The 27293-nt window shown below is 48.7% G+C and overlaps 1 protein-coding gene across 2 annotated transcripts in view; it reads left to right on the forward strand.

The window, feature by feature from the left end:
- LOC144828405 (GTPase IMAP family member 9-like) overlaps positions 1–26895 on the forward strand; it is a 102464-nt gene extending 75569 nt beyond the window's left edge. For both annotated transcript variants that reach the window (XM_078686531.1, XM_078686532.1), the window contains exon 5: positions 23254–26895. In XM_078686531.1, coding sequence (XP_078542657.1) covers positions 23254–24287 — 1034 coding nt within the window. In that variant the 3' untranslated portion in view covers positions 24288–26895. The remainder of the gene's footprint in view (positions 1–23253) is intronic.
- Positions 26896–27293: the final 398 nt, after the last annotated feature.

Here is a 27293-nt window from a genome sequence, read left to right on the forward strand (position 1 = left end):
CAGGATCTGTGAAGCTGCATGGGTGTGTTCACTTCCTGGTTGGGAGGTAATGAGGAGGCACAGCATTGGCTGATTCGACATTTACCGTTTTTTTTTTTAATTACCGAATCGCTAATTACCGATTCGGTATTAAGGAATCGGTGATAACGATTCGGTAATTGGGAATTGGTATTTATTTTTACCGATTAATTCCAAATCGCAAATTTTTACCGCTTATTACCGAATCGGTAATTTTTACCGATTTTTAACATACATCTGAAATACCGAGTTCTTAATAGCGGTTCGGTAAAAATCGCTAATAAGGATGTGGTATTTCAGAATTACCTACCTCTGGCCTTTGATGACTTACCAGTGAGTGTCTTTTCAACTCTGGCGACGCTTTCAGGGGACAAGCCTGCCACCAACCCTCCCTTTTTATTGTGGAACCACAGATTTGTTTTCTTCTCCACTGCGATGACAAGTGAAGAAGTGTCTTCCTGCTGTCCTGGAGATTCCTGATTCCTGCTCCTGCTATTCCCGACTTCCTACGGGCTTCGAGCTGAATTTGGCCATTTCCAACGGCTCCCACTGCTCGCGACATCTTCCCGTGCAATCGCTGACGTGCACAGCCTTACCAGCGTTCACTGACGTCATCACGTGACACGCACGTAACGCAACGTGCGTGCCACCATCTTGGATTATTGGTTTCCATGACAACGACATTGCACGCCATTACGGTGCCCCGATTAAAGCATTTTTAATTGGAATCGGTCACCGCGCGGCTTTGCGCACAACTACGGAGCGTGTAACAATACACTCCAATGGATATTTCAGGTATTGGTTTTGTATTTTAGCAATTGATGTCGCATCGCACACTACCACGGAGCATTAAGCTTAGTAGACTCTAATGGAACCCTGCAGATACCTTTGTTACTCATTTTGCCTCACATTTTCAGCGCTCAACCACTTACTTTGATCTGCATTTATGAATACCTTGACTCCCTCTTACAGCATAGTTATTAATATTTTTTTTAGCAAATTATTCCTTTCATTGCATTTTAATTGGTTCCAAGCAACATTGACTATAGGTTGCCACTACCACTATGGCAGCTACCACAACGAACCAGCCTACTCCATTCCTTTGCGAAAAGTGTGAACCACTTTTGCCATGGAAAAGGTGGAAATTGTTATTTGACTCATACTTGGTAGCTATAGGAGGTGAAAAATTCTCAGCTCATAGGAGGCAAGCAATTCTTCTTCATAACCTTCGTAATTGAAAGGTGCAACATATATGAGAGTATTGATATAATTCCTGTTGGTGAAGGTGACGGAGAACCTTCTGATGTCTTTGAGATGTCCATAAAGATGATGGAAATTTATTTTGGACCAATGTTGTCTTAGAGAGGCACACATTTTTTATGAGAGTCCAGGAACCCAACGAGAAGGTTGAAATGATATAGCTTCTCTAAAGACACTGGCACACACCTGTGAGTTTGGTGATCTTACGGACTCTTTGATACGCGATTACCTGGTCAGGTGCACCAACAGTCCTAGAGTACAAGAAAAACCTTTGTCTAGAAACCCATCTCTTAAAGATGCCATAGCCATTGTAGAAGGGATGGAAAATACCTCTGGCTGGGTTAAAGAGATGGAAACCCATAAGGCTATAACAAACAATGCTCCAACTCCCAGTAGCATTCATGAGTTGACCGAAAAGGATATAGCTCAAGACTCTGTTGACAGTGTCTCCAAGAGTACACGAGGAATTAAAGCCAAACCTGCCACAGATTTTTCAAGAATGAAGTGCTACAGATGTTGTAGTACCAATCACTCCTCCAACTACCCTAACTGCTATGCGAAAAGCACACCCTGCCACAAGTGTGAGATTAAGGGTCACTACGCCAGAGTATGTAAGCTTGGTGGCAGAGTGCGCACTGTAGAGAATGTTGAGACCTGTGACACCTCGAGAACCGCTATGCTAAGCGTGCAAGGTGATGGTATGGTTGATGCTGATGTCATCAGCATGCCGGAATGTGAGGTGATGATTGGTGACAAGTTAGTTGTGGTTTTAGCAGACTCTTGTTCTCCTTTCACTATACTTGGAAATAAAATGTGGGATGAGACTTTACCGGAGTCACAACTTTCTGCCCCTGGCATTAACCCAGTCCGTTATGGTGGCTCACATATTGATGTAATTGGGTTTGCCATCAAGAAGATTAATTTCAAAGGGCGAGAAACCATTGGGAAGATTTATGTCGCCAAACGTGGTAACAATCTCCTTGGGTTGAGACGTCAGAGAGACTTGGGGATCATTCTCAACCCGAATGCTCGTTATCCATATGAGCAAGTCATGTTGGCCGACCAATTAGCAACCTCTAGTAAGTTTATTCAGGAGTTCTCTCAAGTTTTCTCTGACAACCTTGGTCTTCTCAAAAACTTTGAACACCGGAAGGCTCCTAATATGGTGCTTGAACCTCTCAGAGATGAACTCAAGAGACTGGTGTTTTTGGGTGTGATTGAGGAAATCGAATCCTCTGAATGGTTGGCCCCAGTGGTTTTGGCCCTCAAGGATGGTAGGAAAAGCATTAGGATGTGTGTGGACTTTAGGAGTCTAAACAAATGGATTTGGGTTGATTGTCAACCCGTTCCAAGCATCTCTGAGTCTATTACCATGCTTGATGGGGCTAAAGTTTTCAGCGTGTTAGACTTCTCCTCTGCTTACCACCAGGTATCCCTCCATCCAGAGTCCAAACATTTAATATCTTTTGTGACACCACTGGGGGCTTTCCGTTTTGTCAGAATGCCATTCGGATTAGCCTCTACGGCTACCTGCTTTCAACGCATCATGAAGGTGATACTAGTTGATGTTTCCAACGTCATGTTCTTCCAGGACGACATTTTGGTCTATGGGAAAAATGATTTGGAGCATGACACAATTTTGAGAACTGTCTTACAAGACTAGTTGAGAAAGGTTTGACTGTGAATAGACTGAAATGTAAGATTGGTGTTTCTTCCGTCACTTATTTGGGACATGTTATCTCGGGGGAGGGTATCCGTCTAAAAATTGATCTGGCTACGAACATTGTGGATGCTCCTGCCTCAACTGATAAAGAGCAGGTCAGGTTTTTTTGTCTTGGCCTAGACGAGTTTTACGCTAAGTTTGTTCTGAGGAAAGGAATACATTTTGTCTGGTCACCGGAGTGTGTTTTAGCTTTTAATTCTATTAAGCAAGCAATTGGTAAGATGCCTACACTGGGTCACTTTGATTCAAAAAGGAAAACTTTTCTAACCACTGACGCTAGCTTGTTTGGCCTTGGGGCGGTGCTTTCCCAAATCGATGGAGGTGAGGAAAAGGTGGTTGCATTCACCTCAAGAGCATTGAAGAAACCAGAGCAGCAGTATTCGTGCATTGAAAGAGAGACCTTGGCTATTGTTTGTGCAATAAAACATTTTAAGTTTTACCTTTGGGGCATTCCCTTTTCTGTTAGGTCTGATCATTGCCCTTCAGTTCAGATTTTCTCGTGTGCGGAGAGTGAGAGACTCACCCCTAGACTTAAGCGCTGGAGTGAGGGTTGGAAAATTATCATTTTCATGTGCAGTATCTCCGAGGGTCTGCCAATAAAGCAGCAGATTGCCTATCAAGACTCCCCATTGAGTGTTCTGGTGATACTTTGGACTGTGATTCTGTTAGGGTTTGCTGGGTCAAGGAGTCTGCCATTCAAGAACTAGAACGGGAACAGGCTTTATTGGAAGATGTGTTGCTTCCCGTTGTAATGGATTTTGTTGTTAAAGGGTGCCCTGACCGCAAGAGATTTGATTCTGACTTATTACCTTTCTGGTCCATCAGAAATGAACTCACTCTGTGCCAAGGGCAACTCATGAATGGTGAGAGAGTGATACCTCACATTGCCTTGAGACCTAAACTGGTGAATCTTGCTCACGAAGGACATTTAGGGAGAAATCTCACAAAATCTCATCTCCGTGCGAGTTGTTGGTAGCCATGTTGAGGAAGTGGGTAAAGAGTGCTGTCAGTGTGCCTCTAGTGATAAATCCTAAGTCACTAGTACTGCTCCCTTGTCACCGGTTGAAGTTCCACGTGAGCCTTGGGTCAAGCTTGGTCTGGACCTCATGGGTCCCTTTGAGCTTTTAGGTCCTTCGAAGCAGTTTGTAATTCTCGTGGTGGATTACTCTTCTAAGTGGGTATCCACCAAATATGTGAGCTCTATCAACACCAGGGTGGTTAATAACTTCCTTAAAGATGAATTTGCGAAGGAATGCATACCTAGATTCCTCATCACTGATAATGGGGTGCAATGTATCTCACAGGAGATGCAGGACTTTTTGAGGGACTTTGGCATCACTTATCAGAAAAACGCGCTTTATGCGCCACAAGCCAATGGACTTGCGGAGCGCATGAACAGAGTGGTTAAAGCGTGCGTACAGGGAGCTATTGATTGGAAGGTTCCTCTCAAGGGTGTCCTGAGGGATACTTGGTGGGCACATCGCACTGCTCTCAATGCTCTGTTACAGAATTCACCCTTTCAGATAATGAGAGGGAGAGTTGCATTATCAAAGCTCAACCATGGGTGGTTGCCTCTAATTGAAGGTCCGGTTCTGGATAAGGAGGAGATGGGTGCAAAAGTTAAGTTTTACCAAGGAAGATACAAGGAGAGGTTTGACTTTAAAAATTCAACAAAGTCATACCATAGAATGTGGGTGATTGGGTACTTATCAAAAGACCACGGTGCCACAGGAAAGGTATCACAGAGTTTATGGGCCCTTTTGCCATTACTTCTGTTTACAAGAATGTAGTCCCTCTTAATAATGGGACCAAATGGCGTATGTCTCGCTTGGTGAGATTTCATTTTTAGACAACTTTCCTGGTCCGATTTTGCCAAGGAGTGTCTCTTCTCTGAGTTTACCTTTCCGAGGTCTCTCTTCAAGGTCTCGTTGTCCTCCTAAACTTTATGAAGACTATAAAATCTATTGATCTCATTGTGATGTTTTGATGACTATGAAATGTTTTGATTTCTCTGTTGTGTTTTCTTTTCCCTATGTTTTCTTCTGTGCATTATCTTTTTCTTATGCTTTCTTTGATTTCCTCTTCTTTCTTGTTCTCTTTTCTTTCCTTCTCTTGTGTTTTCAGTAAGGGGGATGTGTTATGGTTTCTCTTAGAACTGTTCAGCATAGGAATTCTGTAGGAAGGTTGACCCCTGACTATGGTTGCCCCCAACTTTTTGCCTGGTGTTTTGCTGGTTTTCTGACTTAGTTGACCTGAGGCCCTGCTGTTCAGGACCTCAGGCCCACTGCTCTCTCTGTAAAATGGATTCCATGTACCTTAGGTACATATCTAAATTGGATACTGAGTCACCTTATCAGTCCCTGTACTGTGTACCTTAGGTACCCAGGGCCTAGGTGTACCCAGGGCCTACCAGGGGCTGCAGCATGTATTATGCCACCCCTGGATGGCCATCCAAATCTGACACAACTGGCTGCTTGACAGCTGGGGCAAGGTGGTGTAATCACCCTTTGCTTTAGATATAGTATACCTATATCTAACCCTAAAAATGGACACACAGATCTCCTATCAGTCACTCCTATGGCAGGCCTTAACAATCCTGAAGGCAGAGTGCTTGGAATCGTGTGAGATGGTGCTCTGGCATGAGCTGAGCCTGTCTGCGGCTTTCGGGATCCATCCCTTAGCCGTTTCCATGATATCGCATACCATATACTCTTAAGTGCATTATAATCCTCGCGGTTATGTGCCAACTCTGGTATCGCTTTATCAAAACATGTCGAGTAAGGTGTCATACGAATTGGAATACTAACCCCTCGCCAATTCTGGCGACGGGGTTAGCATTCCACCCTTCTAGAGGGACACGACATGCCTGTAACCTATAACCCGGTTAAAAGTCAGACAGAGCCTTAGCATCCACAAAATGGATGCTGCCACCGAGACACAAGTCTGCCCTCCTGCTGCTGGGAGTCCTCCCAGAGCAGGAGATAAGGACAAAGGGTTTCCTGCCAGGGGCGGTGCCAGCACCGTCCCAGACAGGGTTTTGTGTATTGTAGGTAGGCAGGGCTTTAGAGGAAGGTGACTGCACGTGGCACCCCGGTGCTCACTGTGCATAGGCTGGCTGGAACCAGTTCCAGGGTCACTCCAGACCCTGTGCTGGGGAAAAGCCCGCCAAGGAAGTGGGTGTAACCACCCCCCTCCTGGTCCCACCCATAGGGCAGGACCTAGTCGCGTGCCAGCCCCTTTTTCCCAGATAAAGGTAGAGACTGGCCCCCTTCCAAATCAGATCATCTTTGGAATCAAGATACCACTTTCCACGAAAGGACTTCACGATTTCTTCCTCAAGATTCTCCCTTGTGGCTAAGGAGTAGTCACCCTGCATCCGCAGGCACCATCTAAGAACACTGCGGTCTGCTGCACGTCCTTCCTCCGGAATCCGACTGCCCAGCTCGACGAGACCCGGCTTCCCTGGCACCTCTGACCTCTACCCACCTCTACAGCCCAGCTGAGAACCGTGGGTGCGACGAGACCTCGAGGGACCGGCCATCGCCAAGACTGCACGACTTCTGCACAGCAAGCCCACCGAGTAATTTCCTGGTGAGTGCTTTGGGGTCCGAGAAGCCCCCACCCTGAGCAGCTCCAGCACCGAAGAGCAGCCCCCCAGCATCTCCACGATCTGCGTGGGGCCCTTCTGCTTTTTACTGCTCACCGCGTTGTTTGGCTACTAGCCCGCTGGCTTGTGGCCTTCCTGACGACGCCCGACGACATTTCTGCTGCTGGTCTGGTTGCTCCAGACTGGCCCTTGCTCCCTTCCAGAAGAGGAGCACCCCGGACCCTCCTGGTCCACTCAAGACGCCATTTTGAGTCTACCGCGTGGGCTTGAATTAGCCAAGGCTTGTTGCCCAATCCTGGGTAACTTCGACGCCAACGACTTCATCCTTCGTGGGACAGCTCGCACCTCCATCCTGGTCGCCGACAACGCCTCCTGGTCCGAGAGACTGCAGAGCCCAGCAGCGCCCACTCACCTGACTGCGGTGACTTCGCCCGGTGCCATCCTGGTGCCCACTTAATCACTGGCTAGTGATTCAAGAACTTGGTCCCCTCTGCTTTCAGGTTTTCTTCTTCCTTGATCCAGGCTTGGATCCATCGAACTTTCCTTCACTGGTCGCCTGCCAGCAACTTCTTCCTTCCAGGCTCCCGGTCCGGCAACGAGATCCCCGACGTCTTTTCAGACCTATGCAGCTGCAGCCCCTGGGCTAGGTAACTTCGGCACTCCGGTGTCCCAGCATAGCCTCACTATCCAAGGGTCAGGATCCACTGTCATTTTCTTCCTACCAGGTCGGGTTCGCCCGTGAACACTAACTGTGTGAATTCTAGCTTCCATAGACTTTGTCCCGCATCCCGCGTGAGAGTGCACCCTCTGCACCCGAGTCCCCTGGGCCTCCTAGTAGTAATCTAACGATTCCCTAGTCCAGTCCTAGCGATTCCAAAGCCTATTAGAACTGTTACTTACCTGCTAGTAATTCGCATTCCACTTTTAGCGTATATGGTTTTTCGTGCCCCTCGGGCATTTGTGTAACGTGCTAACTTAAAAGTATTTTCGTAAGAGTTCTGTTGTGTGCCTAGCACCCTGTCCTCATAAAGAGTACAGGGTTGTTGTGATTCTAATAAATACATTGTTTATTTTCATAACACTTGTGTGGTGTCCTTTCACTGGGTGTTCAAGGGGTAATGTGATGGTAAAACAGCTGGCTTAACACGCCCTCTAGAGTCTTAGCCTTAGACTGCTCGTATCCATGCTACTAGGATAGCTGGTCTATAAGGTTGACTTACAACCAATCATCAATAAGGGTTGTTTGGACTGATATATAGTGATCACTAGAATAGTGAGCACTGCACATCAGGCCAACTTCTCACATTGGTGAGCAGCGGTTGGGATTTGAGCTTGCTGTTGTTTTACCACACATGCCCTAAGAATATCTTGTGAAAGATCACATAAGTACTAAAGGTACATATAACTTAGCTTAGAATACTCTGAGTTCTACTGAACCAGCTGTTGTAGCTCCTAGGGCCTAGCACACCCTAAACTACAACTCTAGCAAGGGATCAGTAGGCAAACATATAGTGTAGGTAAGTGCACCACTTACACCTCACTAGAAAAGCATGTCGACTCAGGGGGACTCTACTGAGACTCCCCTGGTCAGTGTTGACCCTCCACAGGTCACCTCAAGATATGCAGCTCTCAATTTTCAGGAGATGAGGCAACTCTGTGTCTCCAGGAAACTGAAGCAGGGGTCTAACCCCACCCTTCCCTTTCTGATAGGTCTCTTAGAGACATATGATGCCAGAAAGCTCTCTCAGTTACATGAGAGCATGCCAGCCTTAGAGGGAACCTCTGGGGATCCAGACCTCCCCAACACTGCTTCAGCAGTTGAGGAGGAGGATGAGGAGGTACTCTCTGGGGATGAGGTAGACAAGGGTCTTGAGGTAGTCAGAAGGCTAACTAGGACCAACTTAGACTTACTTGGGCTAGGATCTGGGGGCCCCCCAGTACTAACCCGAAGTGGGCCTAACCTTGGAGTTAGGAGAGATAGATCTCTTTCTAGGGACTCCAATAGATCTCTGCACTCTAATGCCTCTTCTCAGGGGAGAAGGAATCCTCCACAGAGGAGATTTACTTCCCCTCAGAGAAAGGAGCATGAAGCTAGGATGAGACAAGCTGAACTGAGGATTGAAAGGGAAGAAATTGCCCTGGCCAAAGAGAAGCTTGCCCTGGCAAGAGAGCAGCAGATGAGTGGGCTAGCTCCCACTGGTGGCAGCAATCTCCCAAGAGATAGAGAGAAGGGTTTAGATACTAAACACCTGACAAAGATAGTGCCCCCCTTTAAGCAAGGGGATGATATCCAGAAATGGATGGCTGCTCTGGAGAGGGCCTGCACTGTGCAGGGCATTCCCCAGAGTCAGTGGGCAGCTATACTGTGGCTCTCCTTTGATTGTAAAGGCAGAGATAAGCTCCTCACTACAAGAGTGGAGGATGCTAACAATTACCAGGTCCTGAAAAATGCACTGGTTGATGGGTTTGGTTTAACCACTGAGCAGTACAGGTTGCTGTTCAGAGACACCCAGAAAACTCAGTCTCAGGACTGGTCAGACTTTGTTGATTGTGCCACTAAGGCTTTGGAAGGCTGGCTACTGGGTAGTAAGGTTACTGATTTCAAGGGATTGTATAATCTAATTATGAGAGAGCAAGTCTTAAATAATTGTCAGAACCAGTTATTACACCAGCACCTGGTAGACTCTGATCTGACCTCTCCACAAGAATTGGGTAAGAGGGCAGACAAATGGGTCAGAACCAGGATTAGGCCCAAGAACCAAGGTGGTGACCAGAAAAAGGAATCAACCAAGCCTCAAGAGAAGGGTGGGAATAAATCTACAGACCAAACCACATCAGGGCCCCAAAAATCCTCTGAGGGGGGTGGGTCCCAGAATCCTTCCAATAACCAGAAGAAACCTTATTGTTATCCCTGTAAACAGGTGGGTCATTTAAAAACTGACAGCAGTTGCCCAAAGAATAACAATAAGGAAAACATACCCCCAAGTAACATTCCCAAACCTCCTGTTACTACTAGTAGTAATCCCCCAGGTGGTGGGAGTGCCCCCAAGAATTTGGGTGCATTTACTTTGGGAGTTCCTGGGGACTCTGGCCTAACCAGGTCCCCAAACTTAGATACTCTTGTCTGTGAGACTGGCATGGGGTTTGCCAACTTCACAACTTGTCCCAACACTTTGGGCAAGTACAGACAGGAGCCCCTCATCAATGGTATAAAAGTTGAGGCCTATAGAGACACAGGGGCTAGCATCACTATGGTGACTGAGAGTCTAGTCCCCTCAAGGCAACTTTTACCTGGTGCCACATACCAGGTGACCAATATTGATGGAGTACAGAGAGATCATCCCATGGCAGTGGTCAATCTCAGCTGGGGAGGTGTCACTAGCCACAAGAGAGTGGCAGTGTCACCAAACTTGCCTGTAGATTGCCTACTGGGGAATGATTTAGAGCTCTCAGCCTGGGCTGAAGTAGAGCAAGAGACCCATTCTAGAATGGTAAACATCCATGGTAAGGTTAGTGGGGCAGTGGTAGCCACAGCCCCAGTCCAAGATGTCCTCCCTGAACAAGTCAGGAGGGTTGTGCCAGTCACAACCCCATCTCAGACAACTTCCTTCCCAGAACAGGTTGTCAAGGCTGTGATGGTCACAGCCCACACCCAAACTGAGCCCCCTCCTGAAAAGGTTGGGAGAGTTGTGATGGCCACAGCTCAAACTCAGACAGATGACAGTGTTGTGAAGCCTGAAACTATGGATCACTCCACTCAGACAGAGAGTATTGAGGAGGAGGAGAAATCTCCCTCCCCCCAGACTTTAGGAAAGGATCAGCCTCCTCAGGGAACTGATCTGACCCCTTGTGAAGAAACTGCCACAGAGGTAGTCAGGCCTAGCCTGGCAGAACCCCTGATGTCAGTGGACCCTTCCAAGGTGGGACCCAGTCTGGAGCAGGTAACCTGCCCCTCTCTACCCTGCCTCAGGCAGCCCAGGGCTGTAGAGGTCAGGGAGGCCAGTGTTGGACCCCAAAGGGCCCCCTGTCCAAAAGAATTTCCCAATCAGCAGATTAAGGGCACTGAAGCTAGTAGTCCTAGCCAAGTGAAAATAAAACATACTCCTGAGGGATCCCCCTTAAAATTAGTTAGGGACCTCCCACAGATGGACACTGTTGGGCACAGCCAAACTTGGGACCTGAGGGCCCCAGACCTGACCTGTCCCTCCAGTAAGCCAAACAGAGGGACCCAACCTCCAGCTGTAGGTAGCCAGAGGTTGACCCTGAGAGCCCAAAACAACTCAGTCTTGGAAAGAAAGGCCTATATGGTGGAAAATGATTGGAGGAAGCTGAGCCCAAAATAAGTGGAGCCTCACTTCAGTACTCCATTTCAGCACCAGCCTTTTTCTTTGACAAAACACACCACAGGTAGAGATTCCCTATGGTGGAGACCCTCAGACACCCTTAGGGTGAGGGATTGCTTAGTGGACCATGACATAGGGGGTAACCATGCCAGTGCTGGTACTTCCTTAAATGGCCACTTAGGCAATATAGGCTTACCTGGACAAGGATAGCCTTATCTCCTTTCGTTTGGGGGGGGGATATGTAGGAAGGTTGACCCCTGACTATGGTTGCCCCCAACTTTTTGCCTGGTGTTTTGCTGGTTTTCTGACTTAGTTGACCTGAGGCCCTGCTGTTCAGGACCTCAGGCCCACTGCTCTCTCTGTAAAATGGATTCCATGTACCTTAGGTACATATCTAAATTGGATACTGAGTCACCTTATCAGTCCCTGTACTGTGTACCTTAGGTACCCAGGGCCTAGGTGTACCCAGGGCCTACCAGGGGCTGCAGCATGTATTATGCCACCCCTGGATGGCCATCCAAATCTGACACAACTGGCTGCTTGACAGCTGGGGCAAGGTGGTGTAATCACCCTTTGCTTTAGATATAGTATACCTATATCTAACCCTAAAAATGGACACACAGATCTCCTATCAGTCACTCCTATGGCAGGCCTTAACAATCCTGAAGGCAGAGTGCTTGGAATCGTGTGAGATGGTGCTCTGGCATGAGCTGAGCCTGTCTGCGGCTTTCGGGATCCATCCCTTAGCCGTTTCCATGATATCGCATACCATATACTCTTAAGTGCATTATAATCCTCGCGGTTATGTGCCAACTCTGGTATCGCTTTATCAAAACATGTCGAGTAAGGTGTCATACGAATTGGAATACTAACCCCTCGCCAATTCTGGCGACGGGGTTAGCATTCCACCCTTCTAGAGGGACACGACATGCCTGTAACCTATAACCCGGTTAAAAGTCAGACAGAGCCTTAGCATCCACAAAATGGATGCTGCCACCGAGACACAAGTCTGCCCTCCTGCTGCTAGGAGTCCTCCCAGAGCAGGAGATAAGGACAAAGGGTTTCCTGCCAGGGGCGGTGCCAGCACCGTCCCAGACAGGGTTTTGTGTATTGTAGGTAGGCAGGGCTTTAGAGGAAGGTGACTGCACGTGGCACCCCGGTGCTCACTGTGCATAGGCTGGCTGGAACCAGTTCCAGGGTCACTCCAGACCCTGTGCTGGGGAAAAGCCCGCCAAGGAAGTGGGTGTAACCACCCCCCTCCTGGTCCCACCCATAGGGCAGGACCTAGTCGCGTGCCAGCCCCTTTTTCCCAGATAAAGGTAGAGACTGGCCCCCTTCCAAATCAGATCATCTTTGGAATCAAGATACCACTTTCCACGAAAGGACTTCACGATTTCTTCCTCAAGATTCTCCCTTGTGGCTAAGGAGTAGTCACCCTGCATCCGCAGGCACCATCTAAGAACACTGCGGTCTGCTGCACGTCCTTCCTCCGGAATCCGACTGCCCAGCTCGACGAGACCCGGCTTCCCTGGCACCTCTGACCTCTACCCACCTCTACAGCCCAGCTGAGAACCGTGGGTGCGACAAGACCTCGAGGGACCGGCCATCGCCAAGACTGCACGACTTCTGCACAGCAAGCCCACCGAGTAATTTCCTGGTGAGTGCTTTGGGGTCCGAGAAGCCCCCACCCTGAGCAGCTCCAGCACCGAAGAGCAGCCCCCCAGCATCTCCACGATCTGCGTGGGGCCCTTCTGCTTTTTACTGCTCACCGCGTTGTTTGGCTACTAGCCCGCTGGCTTGTGGCCTTCCTGACGACGCCCGACGACATTTCTGCTGCTGGTCTGGTTGCTCCAGACTGGCCCTTGCTCCCTTCCAGAAGAGGAGCACCCCGGACCCTCCTGGTCCACTCAAGACGCCATTTTGAGTCCACCGCGTGGGCTTGAATTAGCCAAGGCTTGTTGCCCAATCCTGGGTAACTTCGACGCCAACGACTTCATCCTTCGTGGGACAGCTCGCACCTCCATCCTGGTCGCCGACAACGCCTCCTGGTCCGAGAGACTGCAGAGCCCAGCAGCGCCCACTCACCTGACTGCGGTGACTTCGCCCGGTGCCATCCTGGTGCCCACTTAATCACTGGCTAGTGATTCAAGAACTTGGTCCCCTCTGCTTTCAGGTTTTCTTCTTCCTTGATCCAGGCTTGGATCCATCGAACTTTCCTTCACTGGTCGCCTGCCAGCAACTTCTTCCTTCCAGGCTCCCGGTCCGGCAACGAGATCCCCGACGTCTTTTCAGACCTATGCAGCTGCAGCCCCTGGGCTAGGTAACTTCGGCACTCCGGTGTCCCAGCATAGCCTCACTATCCAAGGGTCAGGATCCACTGTCATTTTCTTCCTACCAGGTCGGGTTCGCCCGTGAACACTAACTGTGTGAATTCTAGCTTCCATAGACTTTGTCCCGCATCCCGCGTGAGAGTGCACCCTCTGCACCCGAGTCCCCTGGGCCTCCTAGTAGTAATCTAACGATTCCCTAGTCCAGTCCTAGCGATTCCAAAGCCTATTAGAACTGTTACTTACCTGCTAGTAATTCGCATTCCACTTTTAGCGTATATGGTTTTTCGTGCCCCTCGGGCATTTGTGTAACGTGCTAACTTAAAAGTATTTTCGTAAGAGTTCTGTTGTGTGCCTAGCACCCTGTCCTCATAAAGAGTACAGGGTTGTTGTGATTCTAATAAATACATTGTTTATTTTCATAACACTTGTGTGGTGTCCTTTCACTGGGTGTTCAAGGGGTAATGTGATGGTAAAACAGCTGGCTTAACACGCCCTCTAGAGTCTTAGCCTTAGACTGCTCGTATCCATGCTACTAGGATAGCTGGTCTATAAGGTTGACTTACAACCAATCATCAATAAGGGTTGTTTGGACTGATATATAGTGATCACTAGAATAGTGAGCACTGCACATCAGGCCAACTTCTCACAAATTCTATCTCCATGGTTGTGTCTCGTGTGGAGACAGTTACCTGGAGGACAACTGACAAGCTGACAGCTGGAGTTGGTGGCTCTACTATTAAAGTAATAAAAGACGTTATGACTTACCAGTGAGTGTCTTTTCAACAGCATGTGCCCAGGAATAGGTGGCACTGTTATATCCGAGGTGGGGGGAGGCGGTGGAATAGGAGGGAAAGTGGTCACATGAAACAGCTGCGGTCACTCAAGTCATCCTTCTCACAGCAGTCAGACGTGCAGTGGTGGTAGGATGAAGGTATGAAAGGGCTGGCATCTTGGGGAGAGGGACGGGTGAGGTGATAGCAGGAAGAGGCAGCAGGTGGGATGGTGGGAAAATGGCTAGGGTACGGGGCGAGTGTGAGCTAATGCTAGTCACGGCCCAGACTGAGGGACGGTTAGTAGGGGGGGTAATATCACCTCTCATCAATGCTCCAAACTGGTCACTTGCCCCCCCGGGACCTAGCATAAGAATGGAATGAAGGGGGAGGTGGAGCGAGTCTGCTCGCGGACCGACGCCAAGCATGGATACACCCTGGCAATGAAGCAAAGCAAGCCCCCTTCTCCCGTCGCCTTACAGTCACCAGAAAAGGCACCCAGACTTGTTTGAGGACCTTGGCTCAGTCTTGCAGTCTGCATACAAGTTGCTCATTGGTCACATTTACCTCCGTCATTCAGTGTGGGTGGGATTTGGAGTCAGGCTCAGTGTCGTACAATGCAGATTTTCGCAGTGGTGAGTGCGGCGTTTGGATTTCACCTTCCGACAGACGTATGGTACATTAAAGGTGGGTGAGCGAACAAATTAACAGGGAAAGCAGAGCCTAGGGTCCAGCTTTACTCTAAGGCCCTGATTACAAGTTCGGTGGTCATATTCCGTCCCGTGGGTAAACACCAGCTTACCCCTGGGCAGGTGTGCAACACCCATAGGGCTCAAATGGCTTCAGCGTTGTGTGTGTCAGACAGGCTTTGTTGTTTTTTCACCCCTTCTGAGAGCCCCTGCATCTCCACTAGGCCTATTGCTGGAAGAATGTTTTGGGCTCCATATCACGCAAGGACCTCTAGCTGAGCAGACACCTGGCTCGATATTTTTGTGGCTAGCCTCACTCTACGGTACAAGTGGGCACCTTCAAATATGCCAGTCTAGCTTATGATTTAAAAGACAACATCTGAGCACATCTGAGGAAGTACCTTTTTGAGATACAATTTCAGAGAGACATGCATTTTCTCTTTTTGGTTCAGGGGCCTGTATATCGGCAGTGATTACATACATCACTGACCTACCTTTCTTTCTCTGCTGGAAATAAAATGGTATTTTTACCCTTTACATAGTATTTTGTTACACCGTGTACATGTAATAAGTCTTTTACGGGATCTCTAATTCTCCCTATATATAGCGGAAATGACTCCTGAAATGCATGATCATGTCCTTTTGTAGCCTGTTGTTCTAATATAACTGAATTGTAAGGCATATTTTTGCTTCTTAAATCTGACGTGTGCAGAGTGGTGAAACTCCTGAAAGATCTCTTACTGCATTCCTAGGTCTCACCTGATGCAGTGCGCACGCGTTGTCACTTGCGACGGTCTATCTAATTTCCTCTAGTTAAGGCGTTAATCATGCCAGCCATGTGCATGAGCTCACACATCTCTCTCCCCCACTAGTGATCCCAACAAGCTCATCATTATCTAATCCACCACAAATGAAGCTGGGGTGGGTGCATCGGATGGTTTGCCTGGGTACACGAGAACACTCCCATTGGCCAACTATAACCAATAATACTGGACTAACCACTAACCCTGGATTCTGGTGCTGCCATAAACCACTTCAACACCTTGTCAGGGTTGGTAAGCGCAATTTAAATGCAATTACAGTATGTAAGTTCAGGATGTCCTATCTGTAAGATTCTAGTCCACATATAGGTTGCTCATAGCAAGTGACTATGCGAGGCTGGCTTAGTATACGGTGCTCACTTATTTAAGTGAAGCACCTTGCACTAATCCAGACAACCCTTATGGTGATTTTAGTGGTCTTAGACTACTGTAGAAAGCTCTCTAAGTGGGAACTGTGGAGAACAGTCTTCAGGCTTAGTCCAGAAGGAGTTTAAAGCAGCTTGTTTTACCTGTACTTAATCTTATAGTGTAGGTTAAGTGAAAAAGAATCACACAGCGTAGTTATAAAAATATGTCTTTATAACAAACACTTACTAGCACATTGCAATATCTCCTCCCTGTAGATATACATACAATACACACAAATACTTAGAAAATAGAACGGTAAGTAGCACAAATGCACACAGGTCTCCATGGGGAGACCAAACCATAAACTAAATAGTGGTAGGTGAACCACAACTCAAGTCGAGACTAAACCCAGAGAACGTAGAAGAGCCGGGGTCCCAAGGACCCACCCCAGGTGAGTATCTAGGGATTCCATGGAGGTCATGTGCAGTGTGGGAACACGACTCCGTGCTCAATGTTAGTCAATAGGTAAGTTGTGGATGCAATTTTAAAGAATAACGCTTCCCAGCGGACCCTGAAGAAACCCCTTGGAAGACGGAAGGTTGGAGAGTCCCCCACCCGTTGATACCCAGGAACCAGGATACCTACACCAGGGAAGCCAGGTGTATATGTGTCAAGTGACGTCAGAAACCGCTATAGACAACAGTGGAGGACTTCAGAAAAGATGCAGCTGGAGAAGAAGACAAAGGAGTCTGGTGGGACCCAAGGGTGGATTCAAGATGTGAAGAACCTGCAAGCAGAAGGGACTTAGTCTATGCCACTCATGAGTTACCAGGAGGCACAGAAGATGGATGTCCACTGATGTCGATAGATGCAGGATGGTTGACAGTGGCCTTGCGTTGAAGCTGTGCGGAGCAGGCGATGCTGTGGAAGACCAGAAGCCGTTCACGAGGAGTTGATTGTCGGATGTTGAAAGCCAGGGGGTCAGTGTCCAGCAGGGGCACCAACACACTTTGGAGTGGCAACAGGCATAGAATCAAAAAAGGTGCAGTGTCAGGACCAGCAAGGTCCACGTGACTCACCATGACTAGGTAGGTCAGAGCAGGCCCAAGCAAGCAGGGGAGCCCACTGGAATCAAAGAAAACCCTTGAAAGGACCAAAGATCTCTGAAGACAAGAGTCGCATAGCTTCAGCAACGGCCAGCCGGCTCGTTACCAGTGTTGCAGACGAGGTATACTGGCCGCAGACTCGGTCTGAAGGCAGTGCAGGCCTCGAGGGAGTAGTAGAACCGCCAGCTGTGTTACTGAGCCTGTCGGAGTCCGTAGGAGCCCAGGACCAGCAAACCGGTTAACTATTTTGCGGTGCCTGTAGAAAGGGGAGTGACTCCTTTACTCCAAGGGAGATTCCTTCGGGTGTCTTGGATGTCCACAGGCCCTGTGAGGAGCACGGACACTGCTGGTGCAGCAAACTTACAGGACAATGAGACCTGGAACAGTCGGAGTCTTCCAGGTTGCTGTCTCGGTTCCCAAAGCGAAGTTCGATGCGGTCAGTCTGACATGGTCAGAGTTTCCAGACGGTTGAAGATGATGCGGAGTTGGATCTGAATCATATCCCACAAAGAATCTAGGGACCCACCCTCAGGTAAGCCCTTAAGTAGCCTAAGGAAAGGTTTGGGATGATTTAGGGGTCCCTCCCAGAGGAGGGGCTGAACAGTGGGGAAGATACCCCCATGTCCTTTGCCAAGTTTCACGCCATAGCAGGAGCCAATGGCTCCCGGAACTGGTTTGAGCTGGAGTGTCCAAGGAGGGCACCAAATGTGCTGTAGAAGCAGTCTCAGTGGCACTGGCAAGCGCCCCCACTCTGCCCCAATACACTAAACCCTGTCTGGGAGATTGTCACACCTCCCTGTGACAGGATACCTATTGTTCTGCCTTCCACTGCCCAAGCTTGGCTCAACAGCAGGAAGGCAGAATCGTGTCTCTGGTTGGCAGCAGCCCAAGCTTGCTGTCCGGTTCTGGGAAACTGGTACTAGGAGCACTGAAGGCCTCCCGAAGGATATTTACAGTGCCTGGAATCATACCTCCCACACTGTCTATGGTATGGGGTGGGGTATGATGTGAACATGTTTGATACCAAACATGACAGGGTTCGTTACTACCCGGTTTAGTAATCGCGTAATGACGCCTGGCCACTCTATATGTATCAAAGGCTGATGCACTTACAACCCAGGAGAATGGACTCCGAAGGTTGTAGGGATGCTCTGCTCATGCAGGGGCACCGTCACACTTAGGACCCAGCACCCTGCCATCAGGATTGAAAGGCCTGCCTAAGGGGTGACTTATAGGTTTTAAGTGTAGTGACCTTAGATATAGGGACACTAATATCGTAAGTGGTGCTAGTATCATCTTACACAGGCTGCAATGGCAGGCCTTGGGTCACAAATTGAGTGTCTCTCATGGGTGGCAAAACACATGCTGCAGCCCTTGGGAGACCCCTGGTGTACCTATGCCCTGGGTATCTTAGTACCATATACCAGGAACTTTACGAGGGTACACCAGTAGCCAATCTGGAGTGTACCTAAGTACTCACCATGTCCAAGTTAGGAAAGAAGCACAGAGATTGGGGTCCTGATTTGCAGGATCCCAGTCAGACTAGTAAAAAACCACAGTAACACCAGGCAAAAAGTGGGGGTGACCATGCAGAAGGATCTTACCTTCCTTCAGTGACTAGTTCTCTAGGGGCATTTGTTTGTTGTGGTCAGGCGCAGGAGTGTTTCTAAGTTCATGTGTAAAATCTATCACTTTTAATAAACACCCATCAATGCAGGCAAGCTAGACCGTAAACTTCCGGTAATACTGTGGCTGCCAAGATCGATCTGGGGAAAGAGGAAGTATATAATACAGGATGTACGTCATTCTTAAGCCTTTCAGCCAGCACTCATCAGCCATTGATCTGTTGTTGTCATTCACATTTTGCTTCCACCCACCACCGGAGTCCTGGTTCAACTACAGACTGCTCTTTCTGATACTGACATTCATGGGAAAGGGGCAGAATCCTGTCACCACTGCACCTCATACCAGTGGTAACATTCTGATTAGTGTGCATGTTTTCTATTTTTTTATTCTTTAGATACGTCCAGTTACATATAAATGTGTGTTCAATAATATTTAAGTATTATACATACAAACAAAACAAACTATTTTGACTTGGTCGTGTGTTATGCGTCTATTTGCTCACTTTTTCTTTTTTTAAAAACATATTTTTATTGGCATTTTGCATTTACAGTGACATTGTGCATCAGATTACGGTTCATCAGATCACATTTTCTTATAGTTATACCGAAATGCATTGCTATTCGCACAGCAATTAGTCAAGTTTCCTGTCACTATTGAGATCTTTCGACATAGAATTTCTAAATGTAACTGGGGAGTAAAAATGGGGGAGTGTTCATGGAGTTCTGGTTACAGGTGTCGAATGAGGTCTTAGGGCGGCATGTGCCCTAGTTAATGATGGTTCTGTGTGTTTCCAGGGGCGAGGGGCTGTGGTTGGTCTAGCTCCAGGATCCTGCCTTCGATTGGGGTGTATTGCGTGGCACTAATAACCAATGATGTTAGGTGTGCACTGCGGGAGGGAATCTGGCACCCGTGTTCGTGGTCTGTACCTGTGATTTGTGTGTCTTGTGGTATGTGGGGGTCTTCCTCCGGGTAGTAATGGGGTAGTGGTTGTTTGAATTGATTCAGTAGACTAGCCCATTCCAATGATATGGGCTGTTTATGCATTCCTTTCACCTCTTCCTCTCGTAATGTTTCTTCCTCCGCCATTGCCCCTTTGTGTACCGCCCCCACCCATGCTGCGATCGGAGGGCCTGAGGGGGACCGCCAGTCCATGGCTATGTTTCGTTTGGCTAGTAAAATGGCCAATGAGGTAAATCTGAGGGGCACTTTGTGTTATTTCCTCTTCTGATAAATACCCAGTGCACAGGCTTCCCAAGTGTTCAGAAAAGTGAGCCCTGTAAGATCCCTGAGTGACTTATAAATGTGTTGCCAATATGATTGTAGTGTGGGGCAGCTCCAGAACATATGATAAAAATCTGCTGCTTGTAAGTGGCATCTGGGGCATAGAAACTGGGTGTCGGGGTAAAATTGTTGGAGGAGCGCTGGTGTCAAATACGCTCTGTGTAAGATGTAGAATTGTATATTTCTGAAACGAGCGTTTCGAAACACCTACTTGGGGTGTTCGAGAGCCCTCTCCCATTCTTTCTCATGTAGCGAGCTGCCTAGTTCGTCTTCCCAGGTGGCCTGTAGGGTGTCTAGTGGTTTGTTCATGAGTTCTCTGATGGCTTTATAGAACCATGTGACTAAGTGTCGTCCCACTCCCATATGTAGAATTGTGTGTATGACCGGGCGTGTAGTTGGTTCCCCTGTCGAGAGGTCATGGTACTGTCGATAGTTTGCGAGGAGTTGACGGTGGAGTAGAAACTGGCCAGCGGGGAGATCGTGGTCATCTATCATTCGTTGGAATGGCCTAAGCTGTCCATCTTCAAATAGTAACTCCATCTCCCCAGGCTACCACTTTACCGCAGTCTGTCCATGTATGTAGCATGTTAGATGTATAGTAGTGTTCGTGTTTGGGCCATCCAACCAGTGGAAAGAGGGGGGAGTATGGGGGCCTCCCTGCCGACATACGGTGTATCCTTTGCGTGCATTTGCGTGCGACTGTTACTTGTAGGGGATATGTACGTCTTGGTTTGGTGGCAGGAAATAGTAGACATCGGAGTTCGGGAATGGGCACTGGACCAGTCGCAGTGTATGTCTCCCCTATGTGTCTGCCTGCCATCCAGTAGGAGAGCCACTGTAATTGTGCGGCTAGGAAATAGGATTCGAAGGATGGGGCGGCCAGTCCTCCTTGTGTGGTGGGTAGTTGTAGCTTCTTTAGTGCTATCCTATGTCTGCTTGTTCCCCATATCAGTGAGCTGAGGAGTGCATCTAAGTCTCGAAAGAAGGTTCTGGGCAGGATTATTGGTAGATTTGTGAAGTAGTATAGTAGCCGCGGAACTATTATCATTTTGGCGATAGCCACCTGGCCGATCGGGGCTAGCGGGAGGTTTTTCCACAATCCTACTGAGGATCTGATGCCAGCCAATGCCCTATTATGGTTGCCTTCATAGATGTCGGTTGGGGTGTGATAGAGACAAACCCCGAGATATCGGGGGGCCTCTGCGCTCCAGGCGATGCTCTGATCGCCTAGTCTGACAACCCGGGGTGGAAGGTTTGGGTATAGCGGGTACACTTTAGATTTCTCCCAATTTACCCTTAGCCCAGAGACTTCTGCAAATTCTGTCAGCATTACCCAGATGAGTGTTAAATCCTCGGTGATGTCTCTAATATATATTAGAAAGTCATTGGCATACATAGAAACACTGTGCATAGCATCTGCTATGGGAATGCCCCATTGTTCTCCCTCCTGTCGCATCCGCATGGGCAGTGGTTCTACCGCGAGGGCAAATAGCAGAGGCGAGAGCAGGCAGCATTGCCTCATGCCTCTCTGCACCGCGTATTCCAGCGAAATGTATCGCCCTATACAAACGCGCGAGGTAAGTTTGGTGTATAAGAGCCGTGTATATGCCAAGAGGGTGGGGCTGAGTCCTATTCGTTGTAGGACCGAGAAGAGATACTGCCATGTGAGGGTGTCAAAGGCCTTTTCGAGGTCTAGGATAAGGCAGGCCGCTTGGGGGTAAGCGTCACCCACTTGATCTTGAACATGGAATAGTCGGTGTATGTTCAGGGATGTGTTTCTGCCCGGGACGAAACCACATTGGTCGGGATGTACCTGGGGTCATATGATTTGTGTGTATCTATCCGCTAATATCTTCCCCAAGATCTTGCAATCGGTGGAGAAGAGCGTGATGGGCGGTAGGATGCCATCAGTTGTGGGTCGTGGTTAGGTTTCAGGAAGGTCACGATGACCGATTTCCAGAGGGATTTCGGTAACTTCCCTTTATCCAATGCTGTGGTGAACATCGGCACCAATCGAGGGGCCAATAAGGGGGCGAAGGTTGTGTAGTATTCTAAGGGGAATCCGTCTAGCCCCGTTGCTTTGTTGCGAACTAAGGTGTGTAAGGAATGGGTAATGTCCATGGGTTATATCACCACCTCTAATGACGTACTATCTTCTTTTGTAATCTTAAGGATCGTCAGGGGATTGAGAAAATGGTCTATTATGTCCTGGTTGATCGGGGTTGAGGACGAGTAAACTTCCGGGTCGTGTTGATGGAATGCTGAAAGGATCTGATCTTGGGACCGTACTAAGTTGCCGTGGGAGTCTATTACCTCAGTTATGGATTTCATGTCACTGTCTTGCTTGGTTAACCATGCCAGTTAGGTGCCAGTTTTATCGTGTTCTTTGTGCATTCGGGTTGCATAAGTCCTGAAATTGTATCATCAGATACTCCGTCCTGGCTTTGGCGATCTGTGTCGCAGCCTCTTCCGATAAGTTGTCCTGTTTAGTAACGGTGGCGAGGTGTTTTTCGGCCTTGGTGAGTGCTTGCTCTAGAGTCCGTTTTACACCCACTATTTGCATAATACATTCTCCCTGGGCTACCACTTTAAATGTGTCCCACTCTTATCAAGGTGGAGGATGCTGTCCCTACGTTGTTAATGAAGTAGTCCTGTATACTTTGCCCCTGGTCATGTTTGAAGACTGGATCTGCTAGGCAGTCCCGTGGGAGGCGCCATGTGGGAACTCGGAGGTGCGGGGGTCTCCAATTTAATTGTAGAATGTGGGCGTCATGATCAGAAATGATCTTACCCATATAGTCTGTGTGTTGCACTTTGGGTAGAACCGCCGCTGAGCATAAGAATCTGTCTAGTCGGACTCTAAGGTTATGTGAGATGGACTGGCACGAATAAAGCTTAGTCTGTGGATGTTGCATTCTCCATGCGTCAGTGAGCACCCATTGTGTGACCCAGGCTCTGAATCGTTTGCTTTGTTTCTGGGCGGCTGAGTGTGTGGGTGGGGGGTGGGAGCGGGCCAAAGTTAGGTCTAGTGTGCAATTGTAGTCGCTTCCTAAAGTCCATGGTATGGAGGCAAGTCTTTTTTTCTCACTTAATATAATATTTCAAGGCCTCCGCTGACATGTCTATAAAGTTGACGTTGTCCTGGATTTGAGTACTGAATGTTTATCCTTCGTTGTGGATTTTTACACACTGTCCAGAACTTGCCTCCCTGGCAGGTGGTCACCCTCTTGTGAGTCCAACATTTAGACTGAACAGATTGTGTGCCTGTTTATATCCCTTTCTGATTTCCTGTTAATATCCCTTTCTGATTTCCAGTGTGTTCTCTTCCCAGGTGCTGATGCCGGTAACAGCAACTCTTCCAGAGGAGACTTGCGGATAATCCTTGTTGGTAAAACTGGATCTGGGAAGAGTGCCACCGGAAACAGCATCCTCGGCGCCAGAGTCTTTGAATCTAAAGCAAGTGCAAACTCACAGACAACAGAGTGTCGAAAGGAGATCACTAACCGTTTGAACAGAAGGATTGCGGTTGTTGACACACCAGGGTTTATTGATACAAATGTCTCTGCGAATGATACACACGAAGCACTGGCTCAGAGTGTGATCTGGGCGTCCCCTGGGCCACAGGCGATCATTGTGGTGCTGCAGATTGGACGTTTCACCCCGGAAGAAGAAGAAGCCGTGGATAGGATCCAGGCCCTGTTTGGAGAGGAAGCTGCAAAGTACACCCTTGTCTTGTTCACACGTAAAGATGACCTGGAAGAGCAAACCATTGAAGCGTATGTTGAAGAAGCAAATGTAAGATTGAAATCACTGATTGAAAAATGTAGTAATCGATACTGTGCTTTCAACAACAGAGCAACAGGGGAAGAACAAGACGGACAGCTGTCTGAGCTCTTAGAAATGATAGACAGAATGGTGCAAGAGAACGGGGGGTTGTACTACACTCAGGAAATGTTTGAGAGAGCAGAGCGCATGATCAAGGAAAAGGAGGAAGAAATCAAGAAGAAATACGAACAAGAGAAGGAAAAGAAAAAGCGTGAGCTTCAGGAAAAGCATGAAAAAGAATTGGAGAAAATTAAAAAGAAGAACGCTGAAGACTTAGAGGAGGAAGGGAAGATGAAAAAGAAACATGATGAGAACATGAAACAGCTAGATGATGAATACAAGAAGAAAGAAGAAGGGGCCCGGAAAGAAGCAGAGGACCGTCTTGCAAATAAAAAAACAGCTTCAGTTGTGGGAGCGATAGTCGGAGGTGTCTTTGGAGGAGCGGTTGGTGGACTCCTTGGCGGGCCTGCGGGTTTGGCAGCAGGAGCAGCAATGGGGGCATCTGTATTTGGTGGGGTGGGTTTTGTGATGGGCTGTTGATGCATTTTGTTATGTTACAAAACCTCAGCTGGTTTGTGTGCTTACTCCTATGTCTGTGTGTGTAACCAGTAACAGTAACCAGTAAACTGAGGAATAGTGATGTGCATTTATAGTGCTACGAGGTCCCAAGCTGCGACTGAAAGCACTGCCCATATTCACAACATGCTTTGGTTGGGCAACTGATACACCCTCTTCACTCATTACTTTGATCACAATGTCATTCACATTTTGGTTCTGCCTTTTTACTGCATCATTTCACACCAGTGAGAGGTGGCACCTAGATGCAGAGAAGGAAAATTAGTTCCTATCCAGCCATCACCAGCATGCAACATATTTTGTTTTTTTGCAGCTCTACTTAACACAAACTCGACCCAAATGTATTTGAGTGTACATTCATGTTTTTTAGGCACAGGGAGATTGAGTGATTTGCCAAGAATCCCAGGAGGTTCGGCCGGTGCCAAGAGTTGAACCGGGTACCCTAGTTCCAAAGTCGGCAGCTCTCGCCTTTATGCCACATATTCTCTCTTCACATATTGAACCCCAAGGAACTTTTATATTGTATACCAGCAGGGAGGCTAGACAGCAATGTGGCCATGCTGGAAGGGTTACTGCAGCAACATCGCAAATGGCACTCTGCCTGGGAGCAGCATTTTTAGTGCACTCCCCTGCCGAAAGCATTTCTGTTGTTCTCACGGCCTGTCTTACGCTATACCATTCTTGCAAAACAAGTGTGTTTGTATTTTGTGTAGTGTGTCACTTGTTCACAGGTGGGAATGTTACAGTGCTTATCGCCTGGTGCCTGCTTACTGCATCTGGCCATCCTGGGTGAAGAAATCCGGGGGGGTGGGGTGGGGGAGCGTCAGGCGAAGCCAGTCTTCCCGCGGAATGGCTTCGTGACAATGGAGCAGGCCAGAAAGTTCAGCGCCGGGGATAGGCTAGGAGACAGGGAAGTGGATGGGGTTTACTGACCAGACATTTAAGGACAGGATTTTAGGGGAAAGGGTAATAAATACCACGCTATGCAGAACAGCCAGCCAGTGAGGCAAGCACTGCACACTTTATGTGCGTCAGGGAGGGAAAACCATATCAAGCCAGGCGTCCTGGAACAGGCTTGGGTGGGCATGGGGCACCTGTCTTAACCAGCTTATGGAGGTGTGGCAGCAGCAATAGCGGCTTGTGGATGTGTTTAACTTGCTGCATAGGGACAGTCAGGCAAAAAAAGGTTCTAAGGTAGAGGAATGGGAGTTAGCCAGATGCTCCAGGGTCAGTGGCGGGTACACTAGGGTGCAGGAGCATCGCCCTCTCTGCTGCCAGCGCAGCACACATGAAAAATAAAGCCTGAGCCAAGTATTGGGACGGTGCCAGCACTGTTCACTAACAGCAGGGGAAGAGAAATGGTGCACACCTTAAGTTTAAAGTGTGCATGTCATTTTGGTGGCTGTCTTGCGATGGCCAGCCTGAGATGCGCACTTTAAACCTCTCTACCCATGCTATCCTAGACAGCTGGGTGGAGAGCAGACACAGGCCTCCGATGCCTGTAGGAGCGTTGAGCCAGCCAGCTCCAGCCAATCTTTGCCCTGGTCTCATACTGGTTAAAAGCATGAGATCAGTGCAAGGATTGGTTAAGGTAGTTAGCTCAGAGACCCCTTGCTGCCGAGCTTTGGGCAGGAAAGGACTGGATTCGTGTAGCGAGGTGACCGGGACAGTTCCCAACAGTAAGGGCGGCAGTGAAGTTTCCTGGTGGTCTGTTCATGACGAGGATATGGTTGCTCCTTCTTCACAGGACGATCCTTTTGCCTGGGGGAGCCCGTCGCAAGAAATACAACACGGCCCCTTTAACTGGCCGACGGAACAGGACGCCGGGACTGCCCATCGTGACGTATCCTTCATCGCATTGGATAAATCCCCGGAAACTTGGAGGTCGGGGTGTGACGTCACCGACTCAGGAGGAGGCCGCGAGGAGGAAGAACGCCGGAGAGAGGAGGAGAACGCGACGCCAGGACGAGAAGCAGACGAGGCTGGGAGAGAAGAGGCTCTGTCCGAAGAAGACGTGCCAGGAGGCCAACGAGACCGCGCAGCGCCGTGCCGCACTCCCGAGGGAGGAGTGTGGCTACGACAGGTACGGGATCGATTCTCGAACTGGGTGGGAAGGCGGGGACATTCACCCGCGGTAAAAAGAATCTCAACCCTTTAGTTTCCTGCACTACCCTCCCCGTGGTAAAATACCCTCCCTCACGCCTGTCACTTAGCCGCAGTTAACAACTAGAACACTGGAAGGTGTCCCTCACTCCCTGGTACCCCGGAAAAGAAAAGTATAGGACGTGGCAGTAATTGGTCCTTTTCTGTGTTTTGTTTCCGGTAAAACTGGCGCGAGAGGTGCCTTGGGAAGAAGCGCTATCCTGACCTGAGACGCTATAGAGGAAAGAACACCCCTCCACAGTCAGCAACACGGATCCTGCCGGTTTTGCAAGAGAAAGACTCACTTTACGCAAAAAGAAACTTTATGTTAAAATAAAACCCTCGTTTCCAAGACCCCGTGTCCAGTCCATTCCTGACCCCCCTTTACAAGTGGTGTCAGAAGTGGGATTGCCTGACCCCCAACAGCAAACACTGATGGATCAACTAATCCAACATCTGATAGAGGGACAAGACAAGCTGGAATGGGCTATAAAAAATCAGATTACAGTAGCTGACGCTGACCGGGAACTGTTCAAGAGCGCTCTTTCAGCCCAGATAGAAGGTCTGCAGAAAGTGGCCCAGACCCCTGTACTTGAAGTCGAGCGTAGAGCCGGAGGTCCCCATCCGTCAGGGGTCGCACTACAAAAATATGTTCCTGGGGAAGACCCAGATGCCTTCCTCTCAAATTTTGAGCGAGCAGCCCAAGCGTGTGGATGGCCCCCAGAGAAATGGCCTTTTTTCTTAGCCCCTTTGTTATCTGGGGAAGCCCAGGCCGCCTACCAGGTGGCCAATCATGCCGGCAACACCCCTTATGCAGCAATAAAGGAA

The sequence above is a fragment of the Lissotriton helveticus genome, chromosome 4_1, assembly GCF_964261635.1.
Source record: "Lissotriton helveticus chromosome 4_1, aLisHel1.1, whole genome shotgun sequence".
NCBI classification, from domain to species: Eukaryota; Metazoa; Chordata; class Amphibia; order Caudata; family Salamandridae; genus Lissotriton; species Lissotriton helveticus.